General features: G+C 37.2%; 1 protein-coding gene across 1 annotated transcript in view; it reads left to right on the top strand.

Annotated features, from left to right (window-relative positions):
- LOC150100963 (guided entry of tail-anchored proteins factor 1-like) overlaps nucleotides 1-26,528 on the top strand; it is a 93,943-nt gene that overhangs the window by 19,517 nt on the left and 47,898 nt on the right. The window contains exon 2 of the mRNA XM_090401792.1: nucleotides 15,381-15,546. Within this exon, the coding sequence (XP_090257918.1) occupies nucleotides 15,381-15,546 (166 nt within the window). The remainder of the gene's footprint in view (nucleotides 1-15,380; nucleotides 15,547-26,528) is intronic.

Genomic DNA, 26,528 nt, shown 5'->3' with positions numbered 1-26,528 from the left:
TGTTCTGAGTCACCACCTGAGTAACTAGCTTAGCGCCCTGTCTTTTGAAGTGACCTTCTCCATTCCATCTGTTCTCTGTAATTCCCAGGATGTTAATTTTATACCTGTTCATCTCTTTACAGACAATCTCAAGAGTAACCGTCTGTAGACACTCCGGACATTCCATGTGCCTATATAAAATTCCTATCTACGATTAATCTTATACCTTCTGTGTTGCTCATTCATAGTATCACTGACTTTTGATGGAGATTGTAATATACTTCTCGAACAGGACCCTCTGCCTAAGCACTGAACACGGCTCTGATTATTCTGCACAACAGCCGATGTAGCATGAGATGCGTTATTAGGCAGAACCATATTAGCATTTTGGAGTGAAGTCACTGCAAGAAGAAAGTGGTAGGGTTGCAGAGGCCCTTTCCACATAAGATGAAATAGCAAAATAGGTAAGATTCACCCCTAGCCCTCGAATACTCTAATAGCATTGGGGGGAAGGAGCAAGAAGGCAAGAAAAAAAAGGAGAGGGACCAGTCTACAGATAATATAACAGATGTATATTACATGAAGTAAGGCATGGTCCAGCATCAGGTACCTCGGGTTTGCCATGCCCGTACTCACTAAAATAAGCCCTTGAGGCCAAGGGATCTTCTTGGATCTCATAACCATTATTCAAGAATGAGGTGGTTAGCCCTATATCTTTTGTCTGTAAATTGCATATGTTCTACTAGCCAGTTTGCTGGTTGTTGGACAACAAACTCTGGCACCTCCATATGAGATCAGCTAACTCATCTCCAGATGAAATCCTGATTCGAACCCATGTCTTTCAAACCACAAATGTATTATAGATTTACAAAAACTTTCATGGGTGTGAGCCCACATTAAAAAAAAAAAAAGCTTTAACCGGCCACGACGTCTATAGACGGCCAGCTAAATCTGGATACGAAGCTCTAAAACCCATTGAATAACATGGAGAAGAAGTTCAATTTGGTGTCACTATTTCGTCCACATTGGCTGGTAGGGAGGTTAAAAAGAATCAAAGTTGAACAACTTTCAGAGGTGAATTGTCTCATCTGAGTCTATGATTCTTCTAAAATATTATTCAAGAGAAGGTGAAAAAGTTTCAGAAGAAGAAACAAAATTTGTAGACGTGGCACACTCTGAAGAAAACTAATTTATTTAGAGAGGCTGTTTCACAAGTGATGCTGTTCGCAAGAATAGAAAGATCAGAACTCCATTGCAAACTCGGGCAGTTAAAGAGGTGGTCATGGAAATGAAGGGAAAATATTGAAAGTTCGTAGCAGTGAATCAGTATGTGCTCTGAAAGAATAGAAAAAAAGATGAAAAAAAAAAATTGAAGCGATGTGTAAAAGTAACTAAACAAAAGTCATGGTTATGTTTTGGTAAGAATGTGGAAGGTACATATCAGGAAGATGGCAAAATATTCTAGAATCTATTAAAAAGCTTAGAAATGAGAAAAAGCTGTAAAAGAAATCAGAGAGGATAGCAGTCACATGAAAACTGAAGATTATTATATTATTATTATGGGCAATTCTAAGGAGTCCTTAGGCTCATAAACATCATATCAAGAACTATTCAGCATTTGCACAGTATCTATCATACATTGCTTTGAGCTCATTCACAGTCGTGATATCCACAACAGACTTTGGCAACCTATTCCACTCATTCACCACTCTCCAAGTAAAAAACCTAGTTCTAACACCCTTACCAACTACACTCTTGCTCAGTTTCCATGGATGGCTCTTAGTTCTCCCACCACCACACCTATTCTGAAAAATTTCCTCTGAATTAATCTTGTAAAAACTCCTCAGTAATTTGAATGTCTCAATCATATCACCCCTTTTCCGCCTATCAGCCAGTTCCTGTAACCCACAAAACTTCAATCTCTTCTTGTAAGGTTCATTCCAGACCTGCTACCATCTTGGTCACTCACCTCTGGATCCTCTCTACCACCTCCCCATCACCAATAAACCCTGGCACCCAGATCTGCACGCAGTAATCAAGGTGGAGTCTTATCAAGGCTCGATAAAGAGGAATAATAACCTGCTTGTCTCTGCTCATCTAAGTATTCTTCAGTAAACAAGTGATCTGATGAGCTGTTTTGACCACTTTTGCTATGTGTCCCCTGAACTTTACCTCCCTATCCACTAACACTCTCAAGTCTCTGGCTTCAATTTCCTGAAGTACGGTTTCACCAATGTGGTATACTGCTGATAATCTTTTCGCCCAAAAATGCGTAACCTTACACTTTGCCACATTGAACTGACATCCATTCTCCTTAGCCTAGTCTGCCAATTTATTCAAATCATCCTGCAAAATTTTGACATCATATGTATTAACTATTGCTCTACCCAAATTTACATCATTGGCAAATAACTGAACAGTTCCTCTCAGATCCTTTCCTATATCATTGATGATGACTTGCAGTTGATTCCCTGCACTTCCATCTCAATATGGTATCTCTGATTATTGACCTGGGATGACCCAATTTGTCAATTGGGTCATCCCAGGTCAAACAAATTGGCCTACAACATAGCATCTTATCACAATACCTCATTCAAATGCCATCAGTTCCCTTCCTGCAGCTATTTTATCTGAACACAGTTGCACTGGGCTTGGAAGCATCCTATTCCTCCAATTTTTACTGGCTTCAAACACATGACTCATCACATGGTTGCCCCTCATGACTCATTACAGTACTGAGTTGCCCCTCATAGAGTATTCTCTTTTTTGACCAACTTTTCACGAATGGTTGGATTAGAATTGGGACTTCTCCAGTCCCAATTCTAATCCAACCTCCAGAGCTGAGACTTAAACAGCCTAGTCAAAAGCATTGCCAGTTCACCTGAACATTCTCTTAACCACCCAACCGGCCAAGACGTATATATACGTTCAGGTTACCATGGATGTGAAGTGCATATTAAAATTGTAATACCATTGATATTACATTGAAATATATGATGGATACAAAGTGTAGAGGAGTGGTGTATTTTATCCATATTGACGGCGATATGGTTAAAGCAAGCTGATATCCCATCCAATCTGACAGTTATATTTGATGAACATTCTCTTAACCACCCAACTGGCCAAGACGTATATATACGTTCAGGTTACCATGGATGTGAAGTGCATATTAAAATTGTAATACCATTGATATTACATTGAAATATATGATGGATACAAAGTGTAGAGGAGTGGTGTATTTTATCCATATTGGCAGCGATATGGTTAAAGCAAGCTGATATCCCATCCAATCTGACAGTTATATTTGCATCCAGATTTTGCAATGTCTTAAGTATTTCTAGTTCACCAACCTTGTTTTCTGATCATTATCCTGTCACCTCTTCCATAATATCTTCACTTGGATGATATATATTCATGCAAAATGGTCACTCAGTAGCTTCGCAATTTCATCTGCTTCTGTTACCTCTCTTTCATCTGCACTCATTAAAGTTATCCTTCCATTGTTATTCTTCTTCCTATTTACCACATAAGGAAAAAATTCCTAGTGAGTTTCTCTTTCTTTGCTTGCTCGGCTAACACTTCTCATAATCTGATTTTGCCTTCCTTACCATTCTGGCTACCTTTCTTGCCTTTTCCTTGTACTGTTCATGAGTCAGCTAGTCACCTTTCTTCTTATATACCCTCAACAATATTTTATTTTTTTGCGACTCCGGTTTAATGATACTATTCATCCATCTGACCCCTACCTAATTTAACTTCCTTACCCTGCACAATGCCCATGCAATGTGAACATCTTTCCCTTGCAGATCTTTATTCTTATTATCCTAAGATTCCATGGAGTCAAAGGCTCATCTAGGAAAGTCCTTTGTCATACTGTTAAATCTTGAATGAAGAGATTTCGTTGTGAAATATCTCATTCAGGATTTTACAAGCATCAAAACACTGAGAGAAATACTTGTATATAAGTAGAGATGTTAATTGCCTGAAATAATTTTAATGAACGCTTTTAATATTGGACTATTCTATGTAAGATAATATTACCTGTTCTTCTAAATTTTACTATGGAAGAAAAATGGATGAGAATTATGTTAGTATGTAAAAGTGAATTCAAAGTTCGCAAACGAGACACTTGGATTAGTAACATGCCCCACGGCAGTCACGTGCGCACAGGAGTTTCCCGGGAGACACGAGGAGAAGGACCGGAACTGCATGCAAAGGAGTAGTGTCGAGTGGAAAGGTATGACGCTGTGGGAGCGCCGCTCAAGGTACGATATAAAAAGCTTGACTCCGCTAGCTTTCTCGCTCGTAGTCTTTTTTTCTCTCAGTGCTCTTCAATCCGGCAGCTTCTCTCTCGACTTTGGTGCAGGTCACTCGAGGGGCCAAGCTCAAGTAATTTCCTGAGATGAATACGTGAGAGCGGTCAACAGAACGATGTCTAGATGCAGTTACACGGCCGAGTAGCGAGCCAAGTGCGGGCATTTCATCAGTAAAGCGGGAGAATCGACCCAAGCTGATCGTCATGCCAGACCATGTAGACCAACTTAAGCAGAGCTGTTCTCATCTACATCAGAGAGGATAATTCATGATTGTGAGTTCTAGGCTGGCCCATCGAAAAAACAACTGTGAAGAAGAAATGATCTGTGGAAAGAATTGTAAGGATCGAGAGATAGACCGACAAAGTCCGAAGGTCCCGGTAACATACAAATATTTTAGTTTCCTTTGTGTGTAATAATGTGCAAAAATATTCGTTAGTGGGACCTATATAAGATATGAAACAGAACTTTAGAGCTTAGCCTGATACCAGAATGTTTTATCTCTGAGAGTGAATTCTAATATAGTGTGATGTTAATTTATATGTGGTATTGTTGTGTCCTGAATAGTCAGAAATTGAAAAACAAAAATTTAATTTATTCAGGAACAACTACCTTTAATTGTAGGCAGACAAATGTTGTGTTTGGCATGGAAATTGAAATGTACATTATAATTTAAAGCAAAACTGAAGAAATGTTTAGTTTAAGAAATGTGAGACTTAACCAGTTTGGTACAGAGTGAAATAAAGGAATTTATTTAAGGTTATTATTTTATCAGAGTATCCGATTCTATGTATTGTGTGAAAGCAAGTTGAGTGTAAGCTATAGTCCAAAGGTCACACTTTAGCTGTCCAGTACAACGTATGGCCTAAGGGAAGGAGAATTTATTAGGAAAGCGAAGCTAGAACGCTTTCTCGGAAGAATGCCATGCACAAGTGAATGAATGCCATGCGGTAAACGATGTAGCTAAGCGCGAGAATCTCCAAGAAAGAGAGGGAAAATATAAGGGTCAAGCTCCCCCCCCATAAGTGGCTTTTTTCCTTTTAGTTCCTGGTTCCTGCGCTCTTGGACGTTGGCTCTCCGTCTCTGCCAACCGGATGATTCCGGGTCGGCCGTAGAAATCATGAAAGGCTTATCGAGGAGAGAGAGTTCCAGAGAGAGAAAGAGAGAGAGAGGCCAGAGTGGCACACCTCCTTATCGTCCCAGAGAACCTGATCGTGCTGCTGTCGTATGTGACCCGAAGAACGGTAACCCACAACGGTGCCTTGATGTCCAGACAAGGCTGAAGACAGAACAGAAAGTCATTCCATGGGATGGTAACCTAGAATGTTTAAGTATCTGATTTCCAATTAAAGATATGAGAAACTTTATAGGTTAATTTGTGAATGGACAAGTTGTAGAGAACTTTAGTGATTATCCCATTTGGCAGTAACCTGGCACTGTTTGAAGAAGGTCTCCCTAGAAGGGATTTGTATGTGAAATAACTTAGATGTGTTGTGAGATATGATTAGTGACCCTAGAGTGATTAATGTATTATAGTGTTAGTATTGATATCAGAAATTGCTTGGAAGATGATTAAGTTAATCATGTACCTTATATTCTTCATGTATATCTCTTAGGCTTTAATAAATATGTTTTATATCATTTGCCTGAATCCAGCTGATTTTATGAATTCAAATAGCCACTCATAAAATTACTAACAAACCTAGCGGGAGGGACATATGAATATAGTTTGATCTTTCATGCCACGACTACATGTAAAACTAAGAGAAGTGAGAATAGTAAGATTAGTGTTTGAGTTTTATTACTGTGTATTATTCTGAGATAGCCACCTTGGATAAGAATGTTATCTATCCTCTGTATTGGCTGGCGCAACAAAGAAAATAAATTCGTCAATATTTAACAGGCGGACTGTCTCAGAGGACAAAATCTTAGGGCCTTGTCCCATACATAGACAAAGCCCTAATGAATGAAAGGATTACATGTGACAAAATTTGGGAACGGCCTGAATCATTGTTTGTTTAAGAAAAGGAGAGTGATAGCTGAGTTATTTAACTTATTGGAAAACTATTATAGAAGCCGGAAAGGAAATAACTGTATGGGAGAATGTGGAGAACAGTGGTAAAGGCAATAATAACGATAGAAATATATAAAGAAGAAGATCGAACGATAACAAATGGCGCAGACGATATAACAGTATGTTATAGTTTAGTAATGCTTGAAGTTTGATAAGTCAAACATTGAGAGAAATTGTAGATCCGATTGTTAGAAATCAGTGAATTGATTCATAATTAATATTGTCTCATGGTAGAATTCAACTAGGAAGACTGAAGTTTTGTATAGTTAAGTCTGTTAACTCAGAAGAAAGATTTACTTTAATTATATGACAAGTCTTGTAAATTTGTATTGTGATAGTTTGATGAATAAACCCTTTTTCTTTTGCCTAACAAATTGCCTGATGAATGAATCCAATGCACGACTCATTAAGTAGAACCTAAGCAGAACTAGCTAATTGGGGAAGACCACGACTGCAATGAGAATTTAAAATAAGGGATTTAGTTAACTTGGTAACTGTTATTATATAGATTGTATAACCGTGTGTCACTCTGAGAGTTCACTCCTTGTTTAAGAAGCTTTTTCTAATCTAAGGGTTCTGGATGGCGCAGCATTAACAAACAAAATTTTCCAGGCCTCAACAAGGAGACAGCTCCAGATTTTCAAATAAAGGAATTGGCTCTATCCAGAGGCAGTTTCTTTGTTTATCGAATTCGCACACGTGAGCAATCTAGGTGACGGCCACAGAATTGATTGGTAGTTTGAGTATCAATAGGGCATATAAAGGGGAATCAGAAAGTAATTTCCCTTACCTAAATAATGACATCTTAGATAATAACAATAAAAAAGAACAGAAAACTACATTTATAACAATACCTGTGACTTAAACACATTCAAATTATCTGCAGACACCATGCTCTCAGGCAATTAATTCCAATAATAAATTTAGTTTAATCCTTTATCCAAGTGTAAGCACACAAAGTTTGCACCTGAAGTATCTTCAGGATTGAGACAACTCATGGTAAAGATGGACCAGGGGCGAATGCTGGTCTTGAAATTCACGCTTGCTCTTGTTATCATTCAGGGAGTGAGAGGTGTGATTGAAATCTGATTAGCGGAATAATGAATTACTGACCATTTAAAACTATATATTTAGAAATTTATGTACATTTAATCATACAAATGCAACATTTATTTTACAAATGATATTCTATCTTTTTCAATTTAACTACTTGAATACAAATTCTACCCTATAGTTCTTGTTTATGAACTGGTCAATAACATTGTCAAAAAAAGTTGGTTGTAACTTAATTTTCCCAAGCAACATGCACACTTGTAAAGGCTGGCTGAAGCTCACTGGCTAGAGCTACGTTGACTGCGTATGGCCTGTGTTTAAGCAACAGAGTGAGACGTCGTGAAATGGTTATGCGCACGCATGAAATCACAGTGCTGCAGCGAGGACTTGGAAGCTCTGACAACCGAGCAAGCCAAGGTAGCTTTGACTAGACGAGCAAGCATCGGCCTTCGATACACAATGCAAAACTCAACTATTGCTGCACGAGGCTTGAGATGTCTTCTGTCTACGAAAATAAAAGCCTAAATGGAATGCTTATGAATGCATGCATTTATAAACAAATAAATATTACTTCTTTCTCAAGTAATGAGCTTGCGCAGCAAGCATGGAGAATTCGCCCCTAAGGTGGACTAAGCTCTCATCACTCCTTGTCTTAGTATCTCCCATAATGCAAAATACATCTCGTTGCAGACATGTATAATACTATGCATTAAGGGAAGGGCCACTACCCAAACCGGTTTACCTTTATTGAGTTCTCATGAGTAGGAGCGAGCCCCAGAGGTCGTGATACCAAGGCAGATGCAATGGAGAAGTCATATTTACCTGTACGAGTTGCCAAAAGGTGTCTCACCTTATTATTAAATTACTCTGGATTTAGAGAAAGATGTTGGAAGTTTTTTTCCACTTGGTTAGACTATAATAAATTTAGTTTAATCCTTTATCCAAGTGTAAGCAAACAAAGTTTGCACCTGAAGAATCTTCAGGACTGAGGCAACTCAAGGTAAAGGTGGACCAAGCTCTCATCACTTCTTGTCTTAGTATCTCCCATAATGCAAAGCATGTCTACTTTCAGACATGTATAATGCTATGCATTAAGGGAAGAGCTACTCATTCACAACTCTTCATGCAAAAAACCTGTTGCTCAGTCCCTTGCTTGCTCACTCCTATATACAGCTTCCAGGGATGACCTCTTTTTCTTTCCTGATTTCTCACCATTTCATGGAAAAAATCCTCTAAATAACCCCTTACCAACTTATGTATCATATCACCCTCTTCCTTCTATTCACCAGACTCTGTAAATTGCATCTCTCAACTTTGTACTGTTCAAATTCTGCAATTTTCGTATTCAACATTTCAGAGATTGGAAACTACCGTAGTCAATTGCTTCTGGACCCTTTCCTGCATCTCTTCATCCTTTTGAAAACCAGGTGACCAAATCTGTGCACAATAGTCCATATGTGGCCTAATCAATGCCTTATACAAAGGAACCAGAATCCCCTTATTTCTTTAAGTCAGTGTCCTCTGCATCATTGCCAGAATTTGTTGTGTTGTTCTCGCAATTTTGGCAATGTGTCCCCTAAATTTTAGATTCTTATCCACCATCACCCCAAGATCTATTTCCTCCACCTCCAACAACATATCCCCACCAAGAATAAATTCCACATCCATCTTTGTTTTCCAAATTTTAAAACCTTACATTTCGCAACATTGAACTAGCATCCTCACTCCCATTCCCATTCACTTAATCTATTCAAGCCCTCTTGTATGGCCAAATCTGCTCTTCTCCTCATAGTTCATCCTAATTTTGCATCATCTGCAAACAACTGAATATCTCCCATTCAAATCTTCCTCAATACCATTATAATATACAAGTTTATAATACCCTAAAACAGACCTGTGAGACATACCACTAGTGACTTTCCTCTTCTGGGATATTGCTCTCCCATACACAACTTACTAACATCTCTCAAATAGCTTAACTCCAACCCCCATCCTCTCTAGTTTGATGATCAATTTATCATGCAGTAATCTATCAAAAAAGTTTGCAAATTGTAAGTATATTATTATATATCCATCTCCCTTGTCCAATGCAGCCATCACATTATTGTAATAAGTAAGTAGATTAGTAAAACATGACCTTCCTTTAGCAAATCTGTGCTGTCCATCAAAGATAATACCACTGTTCTCAACCCTATTCTAGATCCTGGTTCTTGCCAGTTTCTCCAACACTCTAACCACAACACTTGATACACAGATTGGCCTATAATTTGATGCCTGAATTCTATCACCTCTTTTATGACGCGATACAATCTTACCTTCCTTCCTTCCACTCCTTTGGATCTTGACCCAATGTAAGACTTGTATTAAACAAATATGTCAACTTGCTGGCACATTCATTCAAAATACATGGTGATATATCATCGAGTCCCACAGCCTTATTAACATCAAGAATGTCACATTCACAATGATGAAAGACATTAACTGCTCATTAAATACTTAACTATAATCCTCTGCAACAGTTGTCTTTATACTATTTTCTCCAGTCAATGTCATCCTACCATAATCACTTTTTTTTTTTGCTGGCTATGTATCGAAACTGTCAACTGACCACCACCTTGTTGTGTGCACTCTACAGCTTCAGAAACCAGATGCTACCATCAACGCTGGTAGGCCTAAGCAGTTATACCGCGTGAAATGGGATGTATTGGAAAATGAGGCTGTGAGGAAGAATTTTGCAGATGACATTTCCTCCAGGTTCAAAGAGATTCCCAAGCATACTGCAGATGTTGAGGAGGAGTGGAAGCTGTTCAGAACAGCTGTCACTGCCTCTGCACTCTCATGCTGTGGTAGAAGCCGGATTGGTGTGGCAACGGGCAGTGAGAAAAGGACACCTTGTGAAACCAAGAAGTCCAAAAAAACTCTCCAGGCAAAAAAGGAGTTCTACCTAACATGGCTTAGGGTCAGATCACCTGAGATGCGTTTGCGGTATGCTGAGGCACGAAAAGCTGCTGCTGAGGCAGTAAAGACAGCAAAGCAGAAGGCTTGGGAATCCTTTGGAGAAAGATTAGACTCATCCTATGCAAATGCAAATAAAGTATTCTGACAGACCATCCGCCGCCTTCGAATGAGGAAATCGTGCACAGCAAGAGCAATTAAGGCCTCTGATGGTGCACTTTTAACAACCGAGAAGGACATCCTCCACAGATGGAGGGAATACTTTGAGAGCCTTCTTAACCCGGGTGGCCCAGCAGTTGTGGACATCCAAGAGGTGCAGATCGGGGCAGTGATGAAATTCGGCCCGAAATGCTAAAAGCCTTAAATCGAGACGGTGTTCTCTGGCTGACTCGAGTGTGTCAGGCTGCTTGGATATCTGGGCAAGCACCAAAGCAATGGTAGACAGGCATAATAATACCAGTCTTCAAGAAAGGAGACCAGAAGGATTGCAGTAACTATCGTGGCATTTCTTTGCTCAGCCTGCCTGGGAAAGTGTATGCTAGGTGCTTGGAAAGACGGTGCAGGAGCATAGTTGAGTCAAAGTTCCAGGAAGAACAATATGGCTTTCGCTGGTAGAAGCACAACTGACCAAAATCTTCACTTTAAGGCAAGTCTTTGAAAAATCTTGGGAATATGCCAAGAATGTCTACACATGTTTTGTGGACTTGGAGAAGGCATATGACCGGGTTCCTCGGGATAAGCTTTGGCAAGTGCTACAGGAGTATGGAGTGGATGGCCAACTATTAGCTGCCATCAAGTTCCTGTACGAATGCCCAGAGTTTTGTGTCAGGGTAAACAGCACAAAGTCTGAACCTCTCACAGTCTCTGTTAGTTTCTGCCAAGGGTGTGTTCTGTCACCCCTCCTTTTCGTAATATTTATGGACCGGATTGATGGGCACAGCCAAGGCAATGAGTGTGTCAGAATTGGAAGATGTAGCATTGGATGTCTGCTTTTTTGCAGATGACCTAGTTCTGCTTAGCTCTTCCACAGATGACCTCCAGCGGACCCTGGATAGGTTTTGTAGCTGTTTGTGCAGACGCCGGAATGAAGATCAGTGCGGCCAAAACTGAAACATTTGTAGTCTCAAGACAACCATCCCAGTGCACTCTACATGTAAGTGCAGTCCCAATGAGGCAGGTGGAGAAGTTTAAATACCTTGGGTCCATATTCACGAATGATGGAAAGTGGGACTTAGAGCTAGATACTCGAATTGGTTTAGCAAGCTCAATATTGTGGGAGTTTGGCCGTTCGGTAGTATTGAAGCGGGAGTTAAGCCAGAAGGCAAAGCTGGCTGTCTTCAATACATTCTGTGTCCCCATCCTCACCTATGGTCATGAAAGTTGGGTAATGATCGAAGGAATGTGGTCACGAATCCAAGCGGCTGAAATGAGGTTCCTTCGAGGGGTTGCAGAGCTGACAAAACTCAACAGAGTTAGAAGCTCTGCAATTCGGGGACCCCACAATACTCAACTGCTTCTCCGTGTTGAGAGATCACAGTTACGTTGGTACGGGCACCTAGTCTGAATGCCACAAGAGAGGCTCCCTCAGCAGGCCCTCTTTCCCAAGCCAGAGGGTGGGAGGCCAAGGACTCACTGGATTATATCCAAAACCTTGGGTGGACACGTTTGGGAATCCCACCAGAACACCTGAGCTTGGTGGCCGGGAATCGTGACCATTGGAAGTTCCTCTTGCAGCTGTTCCCCCACACAACCCAATTAGAAAAGGTGGGCCATGAAGATGTATGTATGTATCGAAAGAACTCCGTAGTTTTTTTGGGTTTTTTTTTGCTTTACTGCTGCTCATACTGCACTCATACCATTCAAGTCATCCTCACCCATATTACCACTCCTCTTATGTTGCCTCAATAATGCCTTCTTTCTCTGTATTGCATTCATTCATCCATTTCATCATCATCATCATCATCAAATTTTTGATTTGTGTCCTCAAGGAGTGTACAGGATATGATAGTATTACATGAAAAATTTACATCATTAATAACTTCCTATCTACAATTTTCCTCCAAATCAGTCTGATACTTGTCAAGACTCCAATATTTCTATCGTCTAAGACAATCCGTACCATATCGATCCACCTATTTCTTGGTCTTCCTGTGTGTTGTTTTCCTGCTAACCTTGCAGAGATTGTTTTGCTAATCTTTCCTTGCCCATTCTGTTTAAGTGACCATACCACCTGAGATTAGCTCTGCTAATGCATTCCTGGATACTGATAATGTCAAGTTCTTTTCTAATATCCTTGTTTTTAATATGATATTGCCATTGATGCCATCTGTTCACCCCTCTAATCTTTCTCAGGACTCTCATATCTGCAGTCTCCAGTCTTTGGTCAAGTGTTTTACTTCTGACCCAGCTCTCAAATCCATAAGTTAAAACTGGTTTGAACACTGTCTTGTATACAGCTAATTTAGTGTTCCGACTAATTTCTTTCTTATTCCATATGAATTTATTCAAACTGACTTCCCACCATACCAGCTTTGCTGATTCTGTTGTCTATTTCTATATTTAATGTACCATCTTCAGTAAAAATCGTGCCTAAGTAGCTGAAATGTTTTACTTGTTCCACAGGTTCTCCATTCACAACACAGTTGACATTTTCAGTGATTCTGCCTATTTTCATTGTCTTTGTCTTTTTATTGCTGACCTTCATACCATACCTATTACAACAGCTATTCAATTTAGTCAGGGAATCTTGCAAACTTGTAGCGGATTTATTTAGAAGTATAACATTTTCTGCATAAAGCAAAGAGCTGGCATTAACATCTCCAATTTTGATATCATGTTTAATACCACCTTTCCTTCATAATGTGATCCATATAGATAATGAATAACAGAGGGGATAATGTACATCCTTGTCTCACACCAGATTTAACATTAAACCACCTTCCTGTACTTCCTTTAATTCTAACTGCTGATTTACAACTTAAATAAAGACTAAGTATTGCTTGATATAATGCCCCATTTACACCATATAACTGTACTGTTTTGAATAGCTTCTCTCTTGGCACCTTGTCATATGCCTTTTCCAGATCAACAAAACTTAAATACAGATCTTTGTTATATTCCCATGCTTTCTCAATTGTTTGTCGTAAAGTGGAGATCTGATTCTGACAGCCTCTATTTGGCCTGAATCCAGCTTGTTCTTCACCAAGCTTTTCTTCCATAATTCTTCTCAATCGTTTCTCAAATATACTTGCATACATCTTGCCAGGAACACTCAGTAGGGAAATACCTCTGTAATTCTCACATTCAGTTTTATTTCCCTTTTTATATATGGGTACTATTAGAGCTCTACTCCAATCATCAGGAATTTGTCCCTCTGTTCCAGGCTTTCTGAACTATACGGTGCAGCCACTATAAGACTTTTATACCACCATACTTCAGCATTTCTGGTCAAATATCATCTACTCCTGCTGCCTTTCCACATTTTCCACCTTTTTATACATATTTTATACATCCATTTTATACTTATTTTATTTAACATTCCTACCCTTGGGATACATTTACACATTGCTTCTACTAGACAGTTCTTAAATACTAAAAGTACTCGCATGGTTGGCATCGACCCAGGTAATCCCTTCTTGGTCACTAACCAACTGGAGGTAGTTTTGACAACTCGTTTAAAATAATGTCCTCTGATGAGATGATCAAATCCAAGAACCTCAATTTTTGCTTGCCCTCTCTTACATATTGCCTTGTAGTAGTTGTCCCTCAAAAACTTACTCATTTTCTTTACTTCCAGTTGATATCTCACATCCTAGTCTATATTTCTGTTGCCATAATTAAAATCACATTACTCTTTTCTGTTATCAACAGTACTCCACCTCTCTTTTTACCCTTTCTATCTTCACGAAATACATCATACCCTTCCATCTCTATTTCTGTCAGAATATCATCCTGATCCAACCATCTCACCTATTCCAACAATTAACGTTTTATTGATTCATCCCAGAATCTACTTTAAATCCAACACTGTTTTCCCTACATCCTAGACAGTCACATTCCCTTTTTGCCTACGCATGCATTCACATCCTCTTTGATAATCAGTCTTTCTCATGCTGTGTTCTCCCATCCACCCTGAATTTACCTGTTTGTCTTGCACACTTGTTCTCTCATTCTCTACACTTATGCTTCCCACTCCTTCTTCATTCATAAGCACCACTTCAATCTCTTCTTCCTTACTCTCCCACTTCTTCACATTGCTTCTTACTTGCTTAGATTCTTTCTCTGTGCACATTACTCTCCCATCCAGCAGCAGTCTCTTCAAATGACTCGCACCAGAACTATTCAAATTCACTCTTATATAATTCAATTCATCCTTCAAACTCATTCCACACATTAATTATTATAGGAAAAATCACATGGCAGAAGGAAATGGAAATTGTACACTTACTGAGAGATAATTACTTGAAGAATGTGACAACAGGGGGACACAAACTGCGCTCCTTTCTCTTCACACATCACTACTAACATATTCATATTCCTTGCTCTCTACCTCATCTCATCGCTGTCACACCTGGGTACCTTATTCCATGATGCTGCTTCAAGCTGCCTCTTTAGTGTATCATAATCACTTGCCTTGTAGTTTCTCATATACATCAGAGTTTCAACATATTTTGCTACCACCCAGTCAAGGCCACATGCTCACTTTCTCCAATTGGAGACTATGTAGCTGCCTTAGTTATGGACAGGTCTTCAGATCCTATAACAAGATCCAATACCCTTGTTCCTGGAGTCCCCTCTTGTCACATTCTGCTTCAAGTAATTATCTCTCAGTAAATGTATGAATTCCATTTACTTCCTGCCATGGGATCTTTTCTATGATAATATTTCAAGAATTATTATAAATTATTTAACTTTTTAATAATTGTAAAATTATTATATACTTAATTAAAATAGACATTTCAGCTATTCAGTGCATAAGTCATTTCTTGTATATTTTTTTTAACAAGGTACTGCAGATCATTTCACGTGAAACAGAAATGGAGGCTAATCTTAGGCGACAGTTATGCGATTTGAAGGCTGAATTAGGAAGCATTAATATGATGGATGAGTTTGCAAAATATGCCAAAATTCAGAGGAAAATAAATAAGTTGACTGATGAACTTTCCCATCAGTGTGAGTCATTTTGAAGCAATTTTTTTTTACAAAATACCGTATTTTTCCATGTATAAGACGAACCCTACTTTTTCAAACCAAAATTAAGAAATCAATATTTTAAACGTAAAACAGAACACATTTGATATTTTTTTAAATATTCAAAGTATATTTAATAATTAAGTAATATTTCCTGATATTTCTGAAAATAAAAAAAACAATTGTTTTTTATTTTTAAACATTTTTATGGGCTAGTGCTCAAAATATTGTTAATTCATTAACTTACTCCACCAACTAGTTGGAGATCCAGGAATGCTTTCAGAGTTCTGATTGGTTTATTCAGAATGGCCATTAATGACATCAGTCGACAGAGTTTACAAAGGCTAGTGTTTGGCAGAAGCCTGTTTGCAGAGGTAAGGTACCGGCAGTTTCGCCATGACAATCGCAGGTCTCTCAACCGCTTACCCCCCCCCTACCATGTATAAGACAATCCCCAATTTTTGGTCTAAAAATTTTAGAAAAAATTATTGTCTTATACACGAAAAAATATGTACTTCATGTTAATTTGCTGCTGCATAAAACATTATATTGTGTGATTCAAAAGTTTCAATACTCTGTGAAATCTTAAAACATTATACCACACATTGGTATAATGTGTGTGGTATAATTATTCCAAACAGTTATTGCAACTTTTCATTTGTAAAAATGGAAAGTTGGAATATTTTACAAATGAATAACTATTATTTTTTCAGTAATAATGTATACTCAAGTATTAATTATAAAATTTTGATTAATACTTTCCTATATTTCGGCAATGTTATATTGCCATCATCAGAGATCACAAAAACAATATGTGCACATAGGCATTAACACTGGGCAAATGAGGTTGAAGAAAGGCAACCAAAGTCAGACCTAGAGTTCTAAATGGCACTCCCTAGTCAGCTGAATTGGGTAGTTTTGGCCATTGGGCTGAAAATCTTAGGAAGTATGGTTCCAAATTTGAGGCAGTCTCATGCACCCAAATGTTTTGAGATTTGGAACATTTTTCAGGGCTGATTCAGATTCAAGTACTTGTAATTGCTGTGGTGCAATAGAATGGCCTTCTTCCAGCATATCCTGTGGTGGGTGTCCAAAGCGTGGTCAGCAAATCCTGAGTGGCTGTATTGATGGAACCAGATGTAGTCTTGTGTTCAAAAATTCTGATATTGGCTGTCTTGCCTGTTTGGCTATAGTAGGACAGTTTACAATTGCAAGGGACCTGGTAGACATTGGGTAGGTCTATGGAATGTGGTTAGTGTTTGGTGGAATAGATAAGAGATGTCAATTTCTTATGTTGTCTGTAAGAGGGTATAGGGTTGTATTTCCTTAGGATTTTTGTCAATTTTCAGATGTACTACCCCAGATATATGGAATGGTGATAGATTTTGAGTAATCTGTGCTCTGAAGGGGGGGGGGGGGGAATTACAGGGTTTTAATATTTTTTGGATTTTTTAGGTTGTAGCCATTGGCTAAGAAAGTGTTGAGAATATGGTCAAGTTCAGTAGTTTAGGGAAGTGCTTCCCAAACTGTTGTCCCCGGCCCCCTTGGGTGCTGTTATTTTTATTGGGGGGGGGGCATGAAATAATAAAAAAAATTTTAAATGTTATTTAAATTAAGGGGATATTAAATCCCACATTGTTTTAAAACCGAATAAGAAACTCAAAGATTGGAATCAGAGAGTTTCATGCCAAATATAGTATAATAAACTATAAAAGTATCGGCGACTACTAGCATGAGCTAATGCAAGTAGTCCTAGTACGTAGTACAAACTCGGGCAACTCGTAGCAAAGATAGTAAAGTTCTGATCGCTATTCTTGGTATTTTCCATAATGTAAAAACACATTTCCTAGGAAATGTATGCTGTTTTTGCTATACCCTTTGGTATTAATTTGGTCTAGCTACTCACTGATGAAGCCTCAATAAAGGTTGAAACCGGTCTGGGTAGTGACCTCCCACCATAATGTAATAACAGCATACATTTCCTAGGAAATGTGTTTTTACATTATGGAAAATACCAAGAATAGCGATCAGAACTTTACCGCCTTTGCTGCAAGTTGCCTGAGTTTGTACTACGTACTAGGACTACTTGCATTAGCTCATGCTAGTAATCGCCAATACTTTTATAGTTTATTATACTATATTAGGCATGAAACTCTCTGATTCCAATCTTTGAGTTTCTTATTCAGTTTTAAAACAATGTGGGATTTAATATCCCCTTAATTTAAATAATGTTTATATCGCCGAAATGAAGCCTGTTGGCTCTTTATCTTTATATTTAAGTAACTTAATGGAGCACCTTTTTGACAACTCATAAAGCAGAGTATATAAGTTCTTTTCGCTATACCCTTTGGTATTAGTTTGGTCTAGCTACTCACTGATGAAGCCTCAAAAAAGGCTGAAACCTGTCTGGGTAGTGACCTCCCACCATAATGTAATAACAGCATACATTTCCTAGGAAATGTGTTTTTACATTATGGAAAATACCAAGAATGGCGATCAGAACTTTACCACCTTTGCTGGGAGTTGCCCGAGTTTGTACTACGTACTAGGACTACTTGCATTAGCTCACGCTAGTAATCGCCGATACTTTTATAGTTTATTTGCTATATTCGGCATGAAACTCTGATTCCAATCTTTGAGTTTCTTATTTGGTTTTAAAACAATGTGGGATTTAATATCCCCTTAATTTAAATAATGTTTATATCGCCGAAATGAAGCCTATTGTCTCTTTATCTTTCTATTTAAGTAAATTTAAAATGTTTTAAGACTAAGTAGATATTTTTTTATCTTAAACGAAACGTATTTAATTTTTTTTATTATTTATTTTTTGTTATTTTTTATATTTTAATGGTTTTCCATTCACACATTGGTGTTGGTTCACAAATTTTGCTTCCTGCATATTTCGACGCTTAATGAATATTAGTAGATAAGAACCACAAAAAAAAAAAAGCTTACAAACGCAAAATCTTGCGCTCATTTAAAACGGCCAAGTTTTTTGCGCTTTAAATTAATGTTTCATTGCTAGTGTACACAGGTGCAGCAATGCATAGGAAAGAAATACGCTTGATGTGTATCTTTTGTATTGAATATAAATACAATAAATATTATAATAATATATGTCTGTATTGGGATTTTGTTTTTCAATGGGGGCCCGTGAAATCTTTTAATTCTTCCAAAGGGGGCCTCGACATTTGTAAGTTTGGGAAACACTGGTTTAGGGCACTATTATCAGAACTGATTAATTTTGCCTTGTTATATAGGGTTTTTATTATCCCATATTGTTGGGAGATGGGGAGGAGTGACGTGACTACTTGTGAATGTAATCTATGCGTAGGTTTTCTGTAAACAGAGTCAGAGATCCATCAGACTAGTGTGTAATCAGAATGTCTAGGAAAGGGAGACTGTTATTGTTTTCGTATTCTAAGATAAACTGGATCCTTGTTGTTTAGATGTGTTAAGAAATTGTGGAGCATATCCAGGCCAAATGGAGACTACATCTATGTAGTGTAGCCAGACAGTAGGTTTATGTGGGGCAGAGTTATAGCTTTTTCTTCAACAGTCTCCATGAAGAAGTTGGCCAGGGATCGGGAATGTGGAGAACCCATGACTGGTCCCCTCTATCTGTTCCTACAATTTTCCTTGCCAAATGAAATAGTCTGAGTTCATAGTGAACTGAAACAGGGCTGAGATATCGGGAGGAAATATGGCTTGAATGAGGTCCAAAATATATCTTTGAATTGGACATTAGTGAATAAAGAGGAGACATCAAAACTGACCATCATGTCAGTGTGTGTGTGTTGGAGCATGAGGTTTTCTATACTATCATCAAGGAGGGCTGTTTTTTTGTGTGAAGGTGTGTTGCTAGTATATTGTTTGAGCACTTTGGCTAAATGTTTGGCTAATTTGTATGTGGATGAATCATTGCCATCTACAATGAGATGTAATGGCACAATTTGTTTATGGATTTTTGGTAGTCCATATATCTGGAGGCAGGAGTCTAGAGTTATAAGTTTTTAGTTTGTGACTTCCACAGGCCAATAGGTAACCTTTTTAAGGAGCCTATGGAGTGTTCTGATTTGTGTACTGGTGGGATCATAGTCTATAGCAGGGGGCGACAACACGGGGTTCGTGGCACCCAAGCACCTGCGAAACATTTTTAAAGTGCCTGCCACTTCAAGATATTGAAGCATGGAACAATCTTCAAAATTTTTAGCGCACATGCAAACTGCACATCACCAGTTATGGGTTATGCATCCCTGTTGCAATAGGCTAGTAGCCTGAATTCTTTTCTGGAGTGACAAAGTGATAGTTAGTTGTTTATTTGATGTTTCGCTAATAATTTTATATATTTATATTATATTTTTTTACAATCCATGATGGATAACATAATAAAAAAAAGAAAAATATTTATAACTTTAACATAGAGTGGAAAGAACAATTTCGTTTTATTTATTCTAATGGAAAAATGTGTTACTTGATCTTGGATTTCTTACTGATTTAATGGGAAAATGTAATGAATTAAATTTGAGATTGCAAGGAATTTTGTATTAATAAATTCATTTAAAATAAATATGTATTGAAGATATAAATTAAAGATGCCAAGAAATTATATACTTCGTTTATTCCTTTATTCGAGTGTAAGCAAACAAGTTTGTACCTGAACTATTTTCAGGACTGGGGTAACTCGTATAAAGAAGCTAAGACTTCACATCACTTGCCTTAGTATCCCATAATGCAAAGCACATTTCCTTGCAGACACGTATAATGCTATGTATTATGGGAAGGGCCACTACCCAAATCGGTTTCCACCTTTATTGAGGTCTCATCAGTGGTAGCCAGACTCAGAGGTGATATTAAGGTTGAAGTAGTGCAGAAGTCATATATTTCATATATGAGTTGCCAAAGGTCACACCTTATTATTAAAATACTCTGGATTAGAGAAAGTTGTTGGAAGTTTTTCCACTTGGTTATACTATAAATTAAAGATGCTAAGAATTTATATACTTGGTTTAATCCTTTATGCAAGTGTTAGCAAACAAGTTTGTGCCTGAACTATTTTCAGGACTAGGATAACTCGTGTAAAGAAGCTAAGACTTCACATCACTTGCCTTAGTATACCATAACACAAAGCACATTTCCTTGCAGACAGGTGTGACACCTTTTGGCAACTCATATATGAAAAATATGACTTCTGCACTAATTCAACCTTATGGAGAAAATCCATAGACTAGTGACTGAGCTGGTGGCAGGTCTATGGAATGCTCCCTATGAGGATAAATTGAAGATGTTTAAGTTGCAAAGTTTATTAACTTCTTAACCAGCCAAAGTGATTGAAATACTCAGACACCTTAGACTTTTTCATGGATCAAAATATCATTGGCATTCTCCCTTTCATCATGTAATTACCCTCCTCTGCTGTTAATCCCTTAACAGATTGTAGAGCCATTAGCAGATAAACTCTAATGGAGCAATCTTTGTGTCACTTGACTTAGTCTGCTATTTTGCTTGGACTGTCCTTCATTGTCCTTTGATATTTGTACTTTTTGTGGCACATTTTATTTAATGTCTGTTCCCAAAGATTAAAACGAATTTCATATGTGTAAAAATGAGTACTTAATTGTGAAATTACCACAGATCAGCCTTTGTGATGAAATTATTTATAGTAGTAAATTGCTGTCTTTTATTTTTCAAATCAGCGCAATGGAACAAGATGATTTATGTTCTTTCATTTTACTGGCAATATTGCAGAAATTATTTTCGTGCAGTTTTCAAATGCTTGCATTGAAATGCATTATGTTAAATATATATTTTTTTTCCAAATAATATTTAATAAATAAATATGAACTTTTTTCTTTCCTTGCAAAATACCATTATATGGATCATGATGCTTAATTTTTAGACACAAGTTTTCTCTTTTTATGAACAACAAATAATGTTAAATTGCACTACTTGCTTTCTGATTAAGAGAATTATTTTAATATCAAAAATTTATATCTATGACATTTCATCCTGAATCCATTCGCCTTTGCTTTTTGCTTAAAATTGCAACAGATGATTTTGTTTGTTTGTTTTAGTTTTTTCCATTGGGTGTACATTCCTATAATATCCAGTTCTTAACCAATTTAAATATGATGAAAATAGATAAAAGATATCCTATACCGAGTGATTCAAAATTTATGCTCATTTTGAGGGATTGTGTTGCACAGAATGCTTCAGGGGAAAAAAAAAAAAAAAATTCCTGAAATTTCATGCAAAACAAAATTTGAATATTATGAGATAACACAAGCATTTTCTGTTGAAGAATGCTTTGTAGTTTTTTCTGAAAATTGTATGTTGTAATAGTAAATGATATATTTTCTTTTTCATTAGAAATGAAATTTGATAACAGTAGTGGCTAATCTTACTTTTATTTGCTCTTCCTGAATCAACGAGAATAGCAGAATATTATGTTACTCTTGTTATTATCATGTTTTATATTTATTTATTTAACGTATGGCTCACACATGGAAAGTTTCGTTACAATAATCATTTATATATATAAACATAATATTTAATAGATATATGTACTATAATAATACATATAATAGTATGTACTATAATAATACATAATACAGTCATAAAAAAGACACCCAAGAATAGACTACAACTGTATGTCTAAGTTGATTATCCAGTCAACTGCACTTGGTGTAGTGTGGATGAAGTCCAACAGGTTTCCATTGTATACACGTTGGGCACATTTTACTGTAATATGATTAATTGTCTGGTTGGGTGATCCACAGTCGCACCTGGATGATGCAGTCATGCCCCATTTGTAAAGGTGGTCTGCACATCTGCCATGATTGGTGCGGATTCTGTTAAGGGTAGACCAAGTTTTCTGAGGTAGGTCAAAACCCAGAGGTATCTGTGTTAGGTCCACTAATTCATGGAAGTCCCCTATTGAAGTGTTACACCAGGACACTTTCCACTTCTCCTTCATGTTAAAACTTGTCTCTGCAAGATTTTTCGCTGTTAAGATTTGAGGGTGCCTTAACTTTAGCCTATTTATTTCTAGGAGTGGGATGTCTTTGTGGGTTGGGAGATCTTGGGTTTCCATGAGAAGAAAGTTGGATCTGCGAGGTGTGGAGGTGGGATGTTGCTTAGCACTGGAAGCCAGTAGATTGGGGTTGATTTCACAGTTCCAGAAATAAGGTGCATAGTAGTATTAAGCTGAGCATCACCCAAGTACACATGGGCACTGTTCAGCCATATGGATGAGCAGTATTCAGCTGCAGAGTAAATGAGACCATGATCAGTGCAGCGAAGCATTTCTGCTGAGGCACACCAGTTGTTCCGCATAGTTTTTGCATTATGTTTTTAGCTTGTATGCTGTGTTAATGAGATGTGGTTTAAAAGATAGAGTTCTGTCCAATGTGATGCCTAGATATTTCAGGAATCTGTTGTAACGTAGCAGTTTGTGGTTGAAGTAAACCATCAGTTCTTTGTAGCGTGGTTATTGTTCAGGTAGAAGCATGAAACTTCTGTTTTGCTAGGATTTGGGCGTAATCTCCATTTCCAGAAGTATTCATTTAGGACTGCAAGGTCATTTGTTAGTATATCTTCCATTCTAGTAAATTTGGTGTGTCTGATGCTAGTGCAATGTCATCAGTATAACAGAACTTCTTGGAGGCTGTATTATGCAAATCAAATCTGCAATGCATAAGTTAAAAAGGAGGGGGAGCCAGAACTGATCCTTATGGTAATCCATTATCCATTGTTTTTTGTTACTTTTGTTCTCGTTCATATACACTTGGAACAGGCAGTTGCTTAGCGTGTTTTCAATTAATTTAGCTATTTTTCTGCATTGGACTGCACGGAGTCACTTGCAGATTGCACCTTGCCTGTTGTTCTCTTCTTCTTCTTTGGTGCATCAATCCGAAAATTGGTAAATATAGCAGCACGTCACAACATCCTATCTTGTGACTTCCCTTTTATCTCTTCATAACTCTTAGTGCCAATTAGCATCATTATGTTATTTATATATGAAATTCTTGGTCCGCCTCGTGGCCTCTTTTCTTCTACAGTCCCCTACATTATTTCTGTAATCAGTCCCCCATGCCTCAAATGGTGTCCAATTAGGCTTTTTCTTCTCTTATTGATGTGTTTCACATTAATGACCACTCTTCATGAACTATATTCAGAACTTCTTCATTATTTTTCTTTTCTGTCCAACTAATTTTCATCATCTTTCTCCAGCACCAAATTTCAAATGCCTCCAACTTTTTCATGTCTTGTTTTATTAGCGTCCAGGCCTCACAACCATATAATGCAATGCTCCATATGTATGTTTTCACTAGCCTTTTTTTTTTTGAACTGGATGCTAAGTCCTTTACTGGTAAAAATGTTTCTTCTGTTATAGAATGCTTTTTTGGCTAGAATTATTCGTGCTTTAATATCTGATTGGTTTCTTCCATCGTCTGTGATAAGACTTCCAAGATATTTAAAAGAGGATACATGTTGTAGTAGGTTATTATTTATTTCCAGGTTTATTTTCATTGGATTTGCTTTACTTGTAATTAATAATTTTGTTTTCTTATAATTAATTTTTAGGCTGTACTGTGTGAAGATTTCTTCCATCTTTGTTAGGGTGGCTTTCAGTTTGTTTTCGTTATCAGCTAAAACTGCTGTATCATCCGCAAACCGTAGCCAGTTGTTATAGAATACATTTTATGTTATGATAACACAATAAGCTCATCATCATCATCAATTTCTTGATATGTATCCCCAAAGGGTGTTCAGGTTACTATGACAGCACTACATGATTAGGTTTATAATAATAATAATAATGCTTATTAATCTCCTATCAATAATTTTCCTCCAAATCAGTCTGTTACTTATGAACACTCCAATATAGTTATATCTAACATTTCCTGCTTCTAAGGCACTTCTGACTGAATCAATCCACCTGGACCCTGGTCTCCCTCTGGATCTCTTTCCTGCCATCTTGGCATCAAACACTTGTTTTGCTAATCTTTCTTCATCTATTCTATTTAAGTGGCGATACCACCTTAGATTAGTTCTGTTGACACATTCTTGAATGCTAATAATGTTAAGTTCCTTTCTAATATCTTCGTTTTTAATATTATTCTGCCTTTGATATCATCAGTTCACTCCCCTAATTTTTCTCAGAACCCTAATATCTGTGGTCTCTAGTCTTTGATCAAGTGCTTTATTTCTAACCCAACTCTGAGATCTGTAATTTAAAACTAGCTTTACTTATTCTGTTGTCTATTTCCAGATTAAACCTGCCATCTTCACTAAAAACTGTGCCTAAATAGCTGAAATATTTTACTTGTTCTATAGGTGCTCCATTCGGAATGCAACTGAAGTTTTCTATGCTCTTGCCTATTTTCATAGTTTTAGTCTTTTTATTGCTGATTTTCATGCCAAATTTGTTACAGCTGTTATTCAATTTAGTTAGTGAATCCTGGAGACTTGCTATGGACGTGTTTAGGAGTACAGGGAAACCTCGCTTAACACGATTAATTAATCCATCAATTAATGCTTGCTAAGCGAAATCGTGTTATCGAATTCAATAAGCAATAGTAATAATTATAATTCATCCATTAGTTAACATAAATTTGGAAAAAATAAATACAGTATAAGCTATATTAGAGGATAAAATCATCAGTTAATTAAAAAGTTAATAAAAATCAATTGCTTAAATTTTTATTTAATATCTAAACATTTGATTGAGCTACTTTTTTACATAAAAATTAAGTAAAGATGTTTGAATCGTGCTTGACTTTGTCACCTTGTCATGCAATTTGCGATAGCTGGCAATCGCTTTATCAAGATTTCGGTGGACTTCGAAGCTTCGTTCCATATCACAATCAGCATCAAACAAAATTTCCTTAGCATGCTCAATGTGATTGAAAACTAGCTCAAGTTCTTTTGAAGTTAGCTTCTTAGTCATAATATTCTCTTCTTCTTCATATTCACACTGTTCTTCTGGTTGAAGGAGATCATTCTCACTTAACTGTTCTGAATGGGAATCGAGCAAGTTTCTCACATCTTCATTATCCAGTTTATTAAATGCAATTTTTTTTCAAATTGTGCTGATTTTCTTCAATAATGGATCTTGGATTTTACGCACGATAAACTAACATAGGCTTCAGTATAAAGTTGCCTTCTGCATTGCGTTGTTATAAAAGCATAAGATGATCTTTAGATACTTTGTATCCTGGTTGAGATGCTTCACTTTTAGCTAGGAAAGTTTTTGTTGCCTTATGCTTCTAAAGGAGACCAGTTTTGTCGATGTTGAATATTTGCAAATTGTCATAATCACTTTCCTGAATTATTGTTTGCAATTCTTCAGAAAACTTGGTGCAGAATCTTTATCAGCACTATCAGATTTCCCAGTTATTCTTACATTACATTATGCAGTCCAGCTCAATTTTTAAAACAGTCAAACTATCCTAAATCTCAGTAAAGCACATTCTTCTTGAAATTTAGTTTCTTTCAATGAGGTAAAAATATTGAGAGCTTTTACCTGAATATTCCCTGTACTAAGAGGTATTCTTTTTTGGTTATACAGTAATCCTCAATCCAGAGTGATAGAAGACGCTCCATCTCGATCTTTAAATGACTTCCATTTTAGGTGATCTGCATGTTTAAAGAAGTAGTAGCAACTTTTCCTTGTATTTTTTTGTTTTCTTTGCTCTTATGTAATATAGGCCAAACTGTAGACCCCTTGTATCCCAGGTCTCACACAATCATTGTATTACTAGCACTACTTCCATGTCTCTTAATGACTTCCAGCTTTTCCACTCGCTACAGATCGGTAACAAAATATTTCGCATAACTTAAAAAAAAATTGCGTTAACTGATTATTGCTCATATCGAATTTGCTTTAAGCAAGGTTTTCCTGTACAACATCGTCTGCATAAAGCAAGAGCTAAGTTTGACATCTCCAATTCTAATGTTAG

The sequence above is a fragment of the Typopeltis vanoorti genome, chromosome 12 (genome assembly GCF_054136105.1).
Source record: "Typopeltis vanoorti isolate ZY-2024b chromosome 12, IOZ_Tvanoo_1.0, whole genome shotgun sequence".
NCBI classification, from domain to species: Eukaryota; Metazoa; Arthropoda; class Arachnida; order Uropygi; family Thelyphonidae; genus Typopeltis; species Typopeltis vanoorti.
The sequence above is the reverse complement of the archived record's forward strand: the minus strand, read 5'-3'. Positions and strand labels throughout refer to the sequence as shown.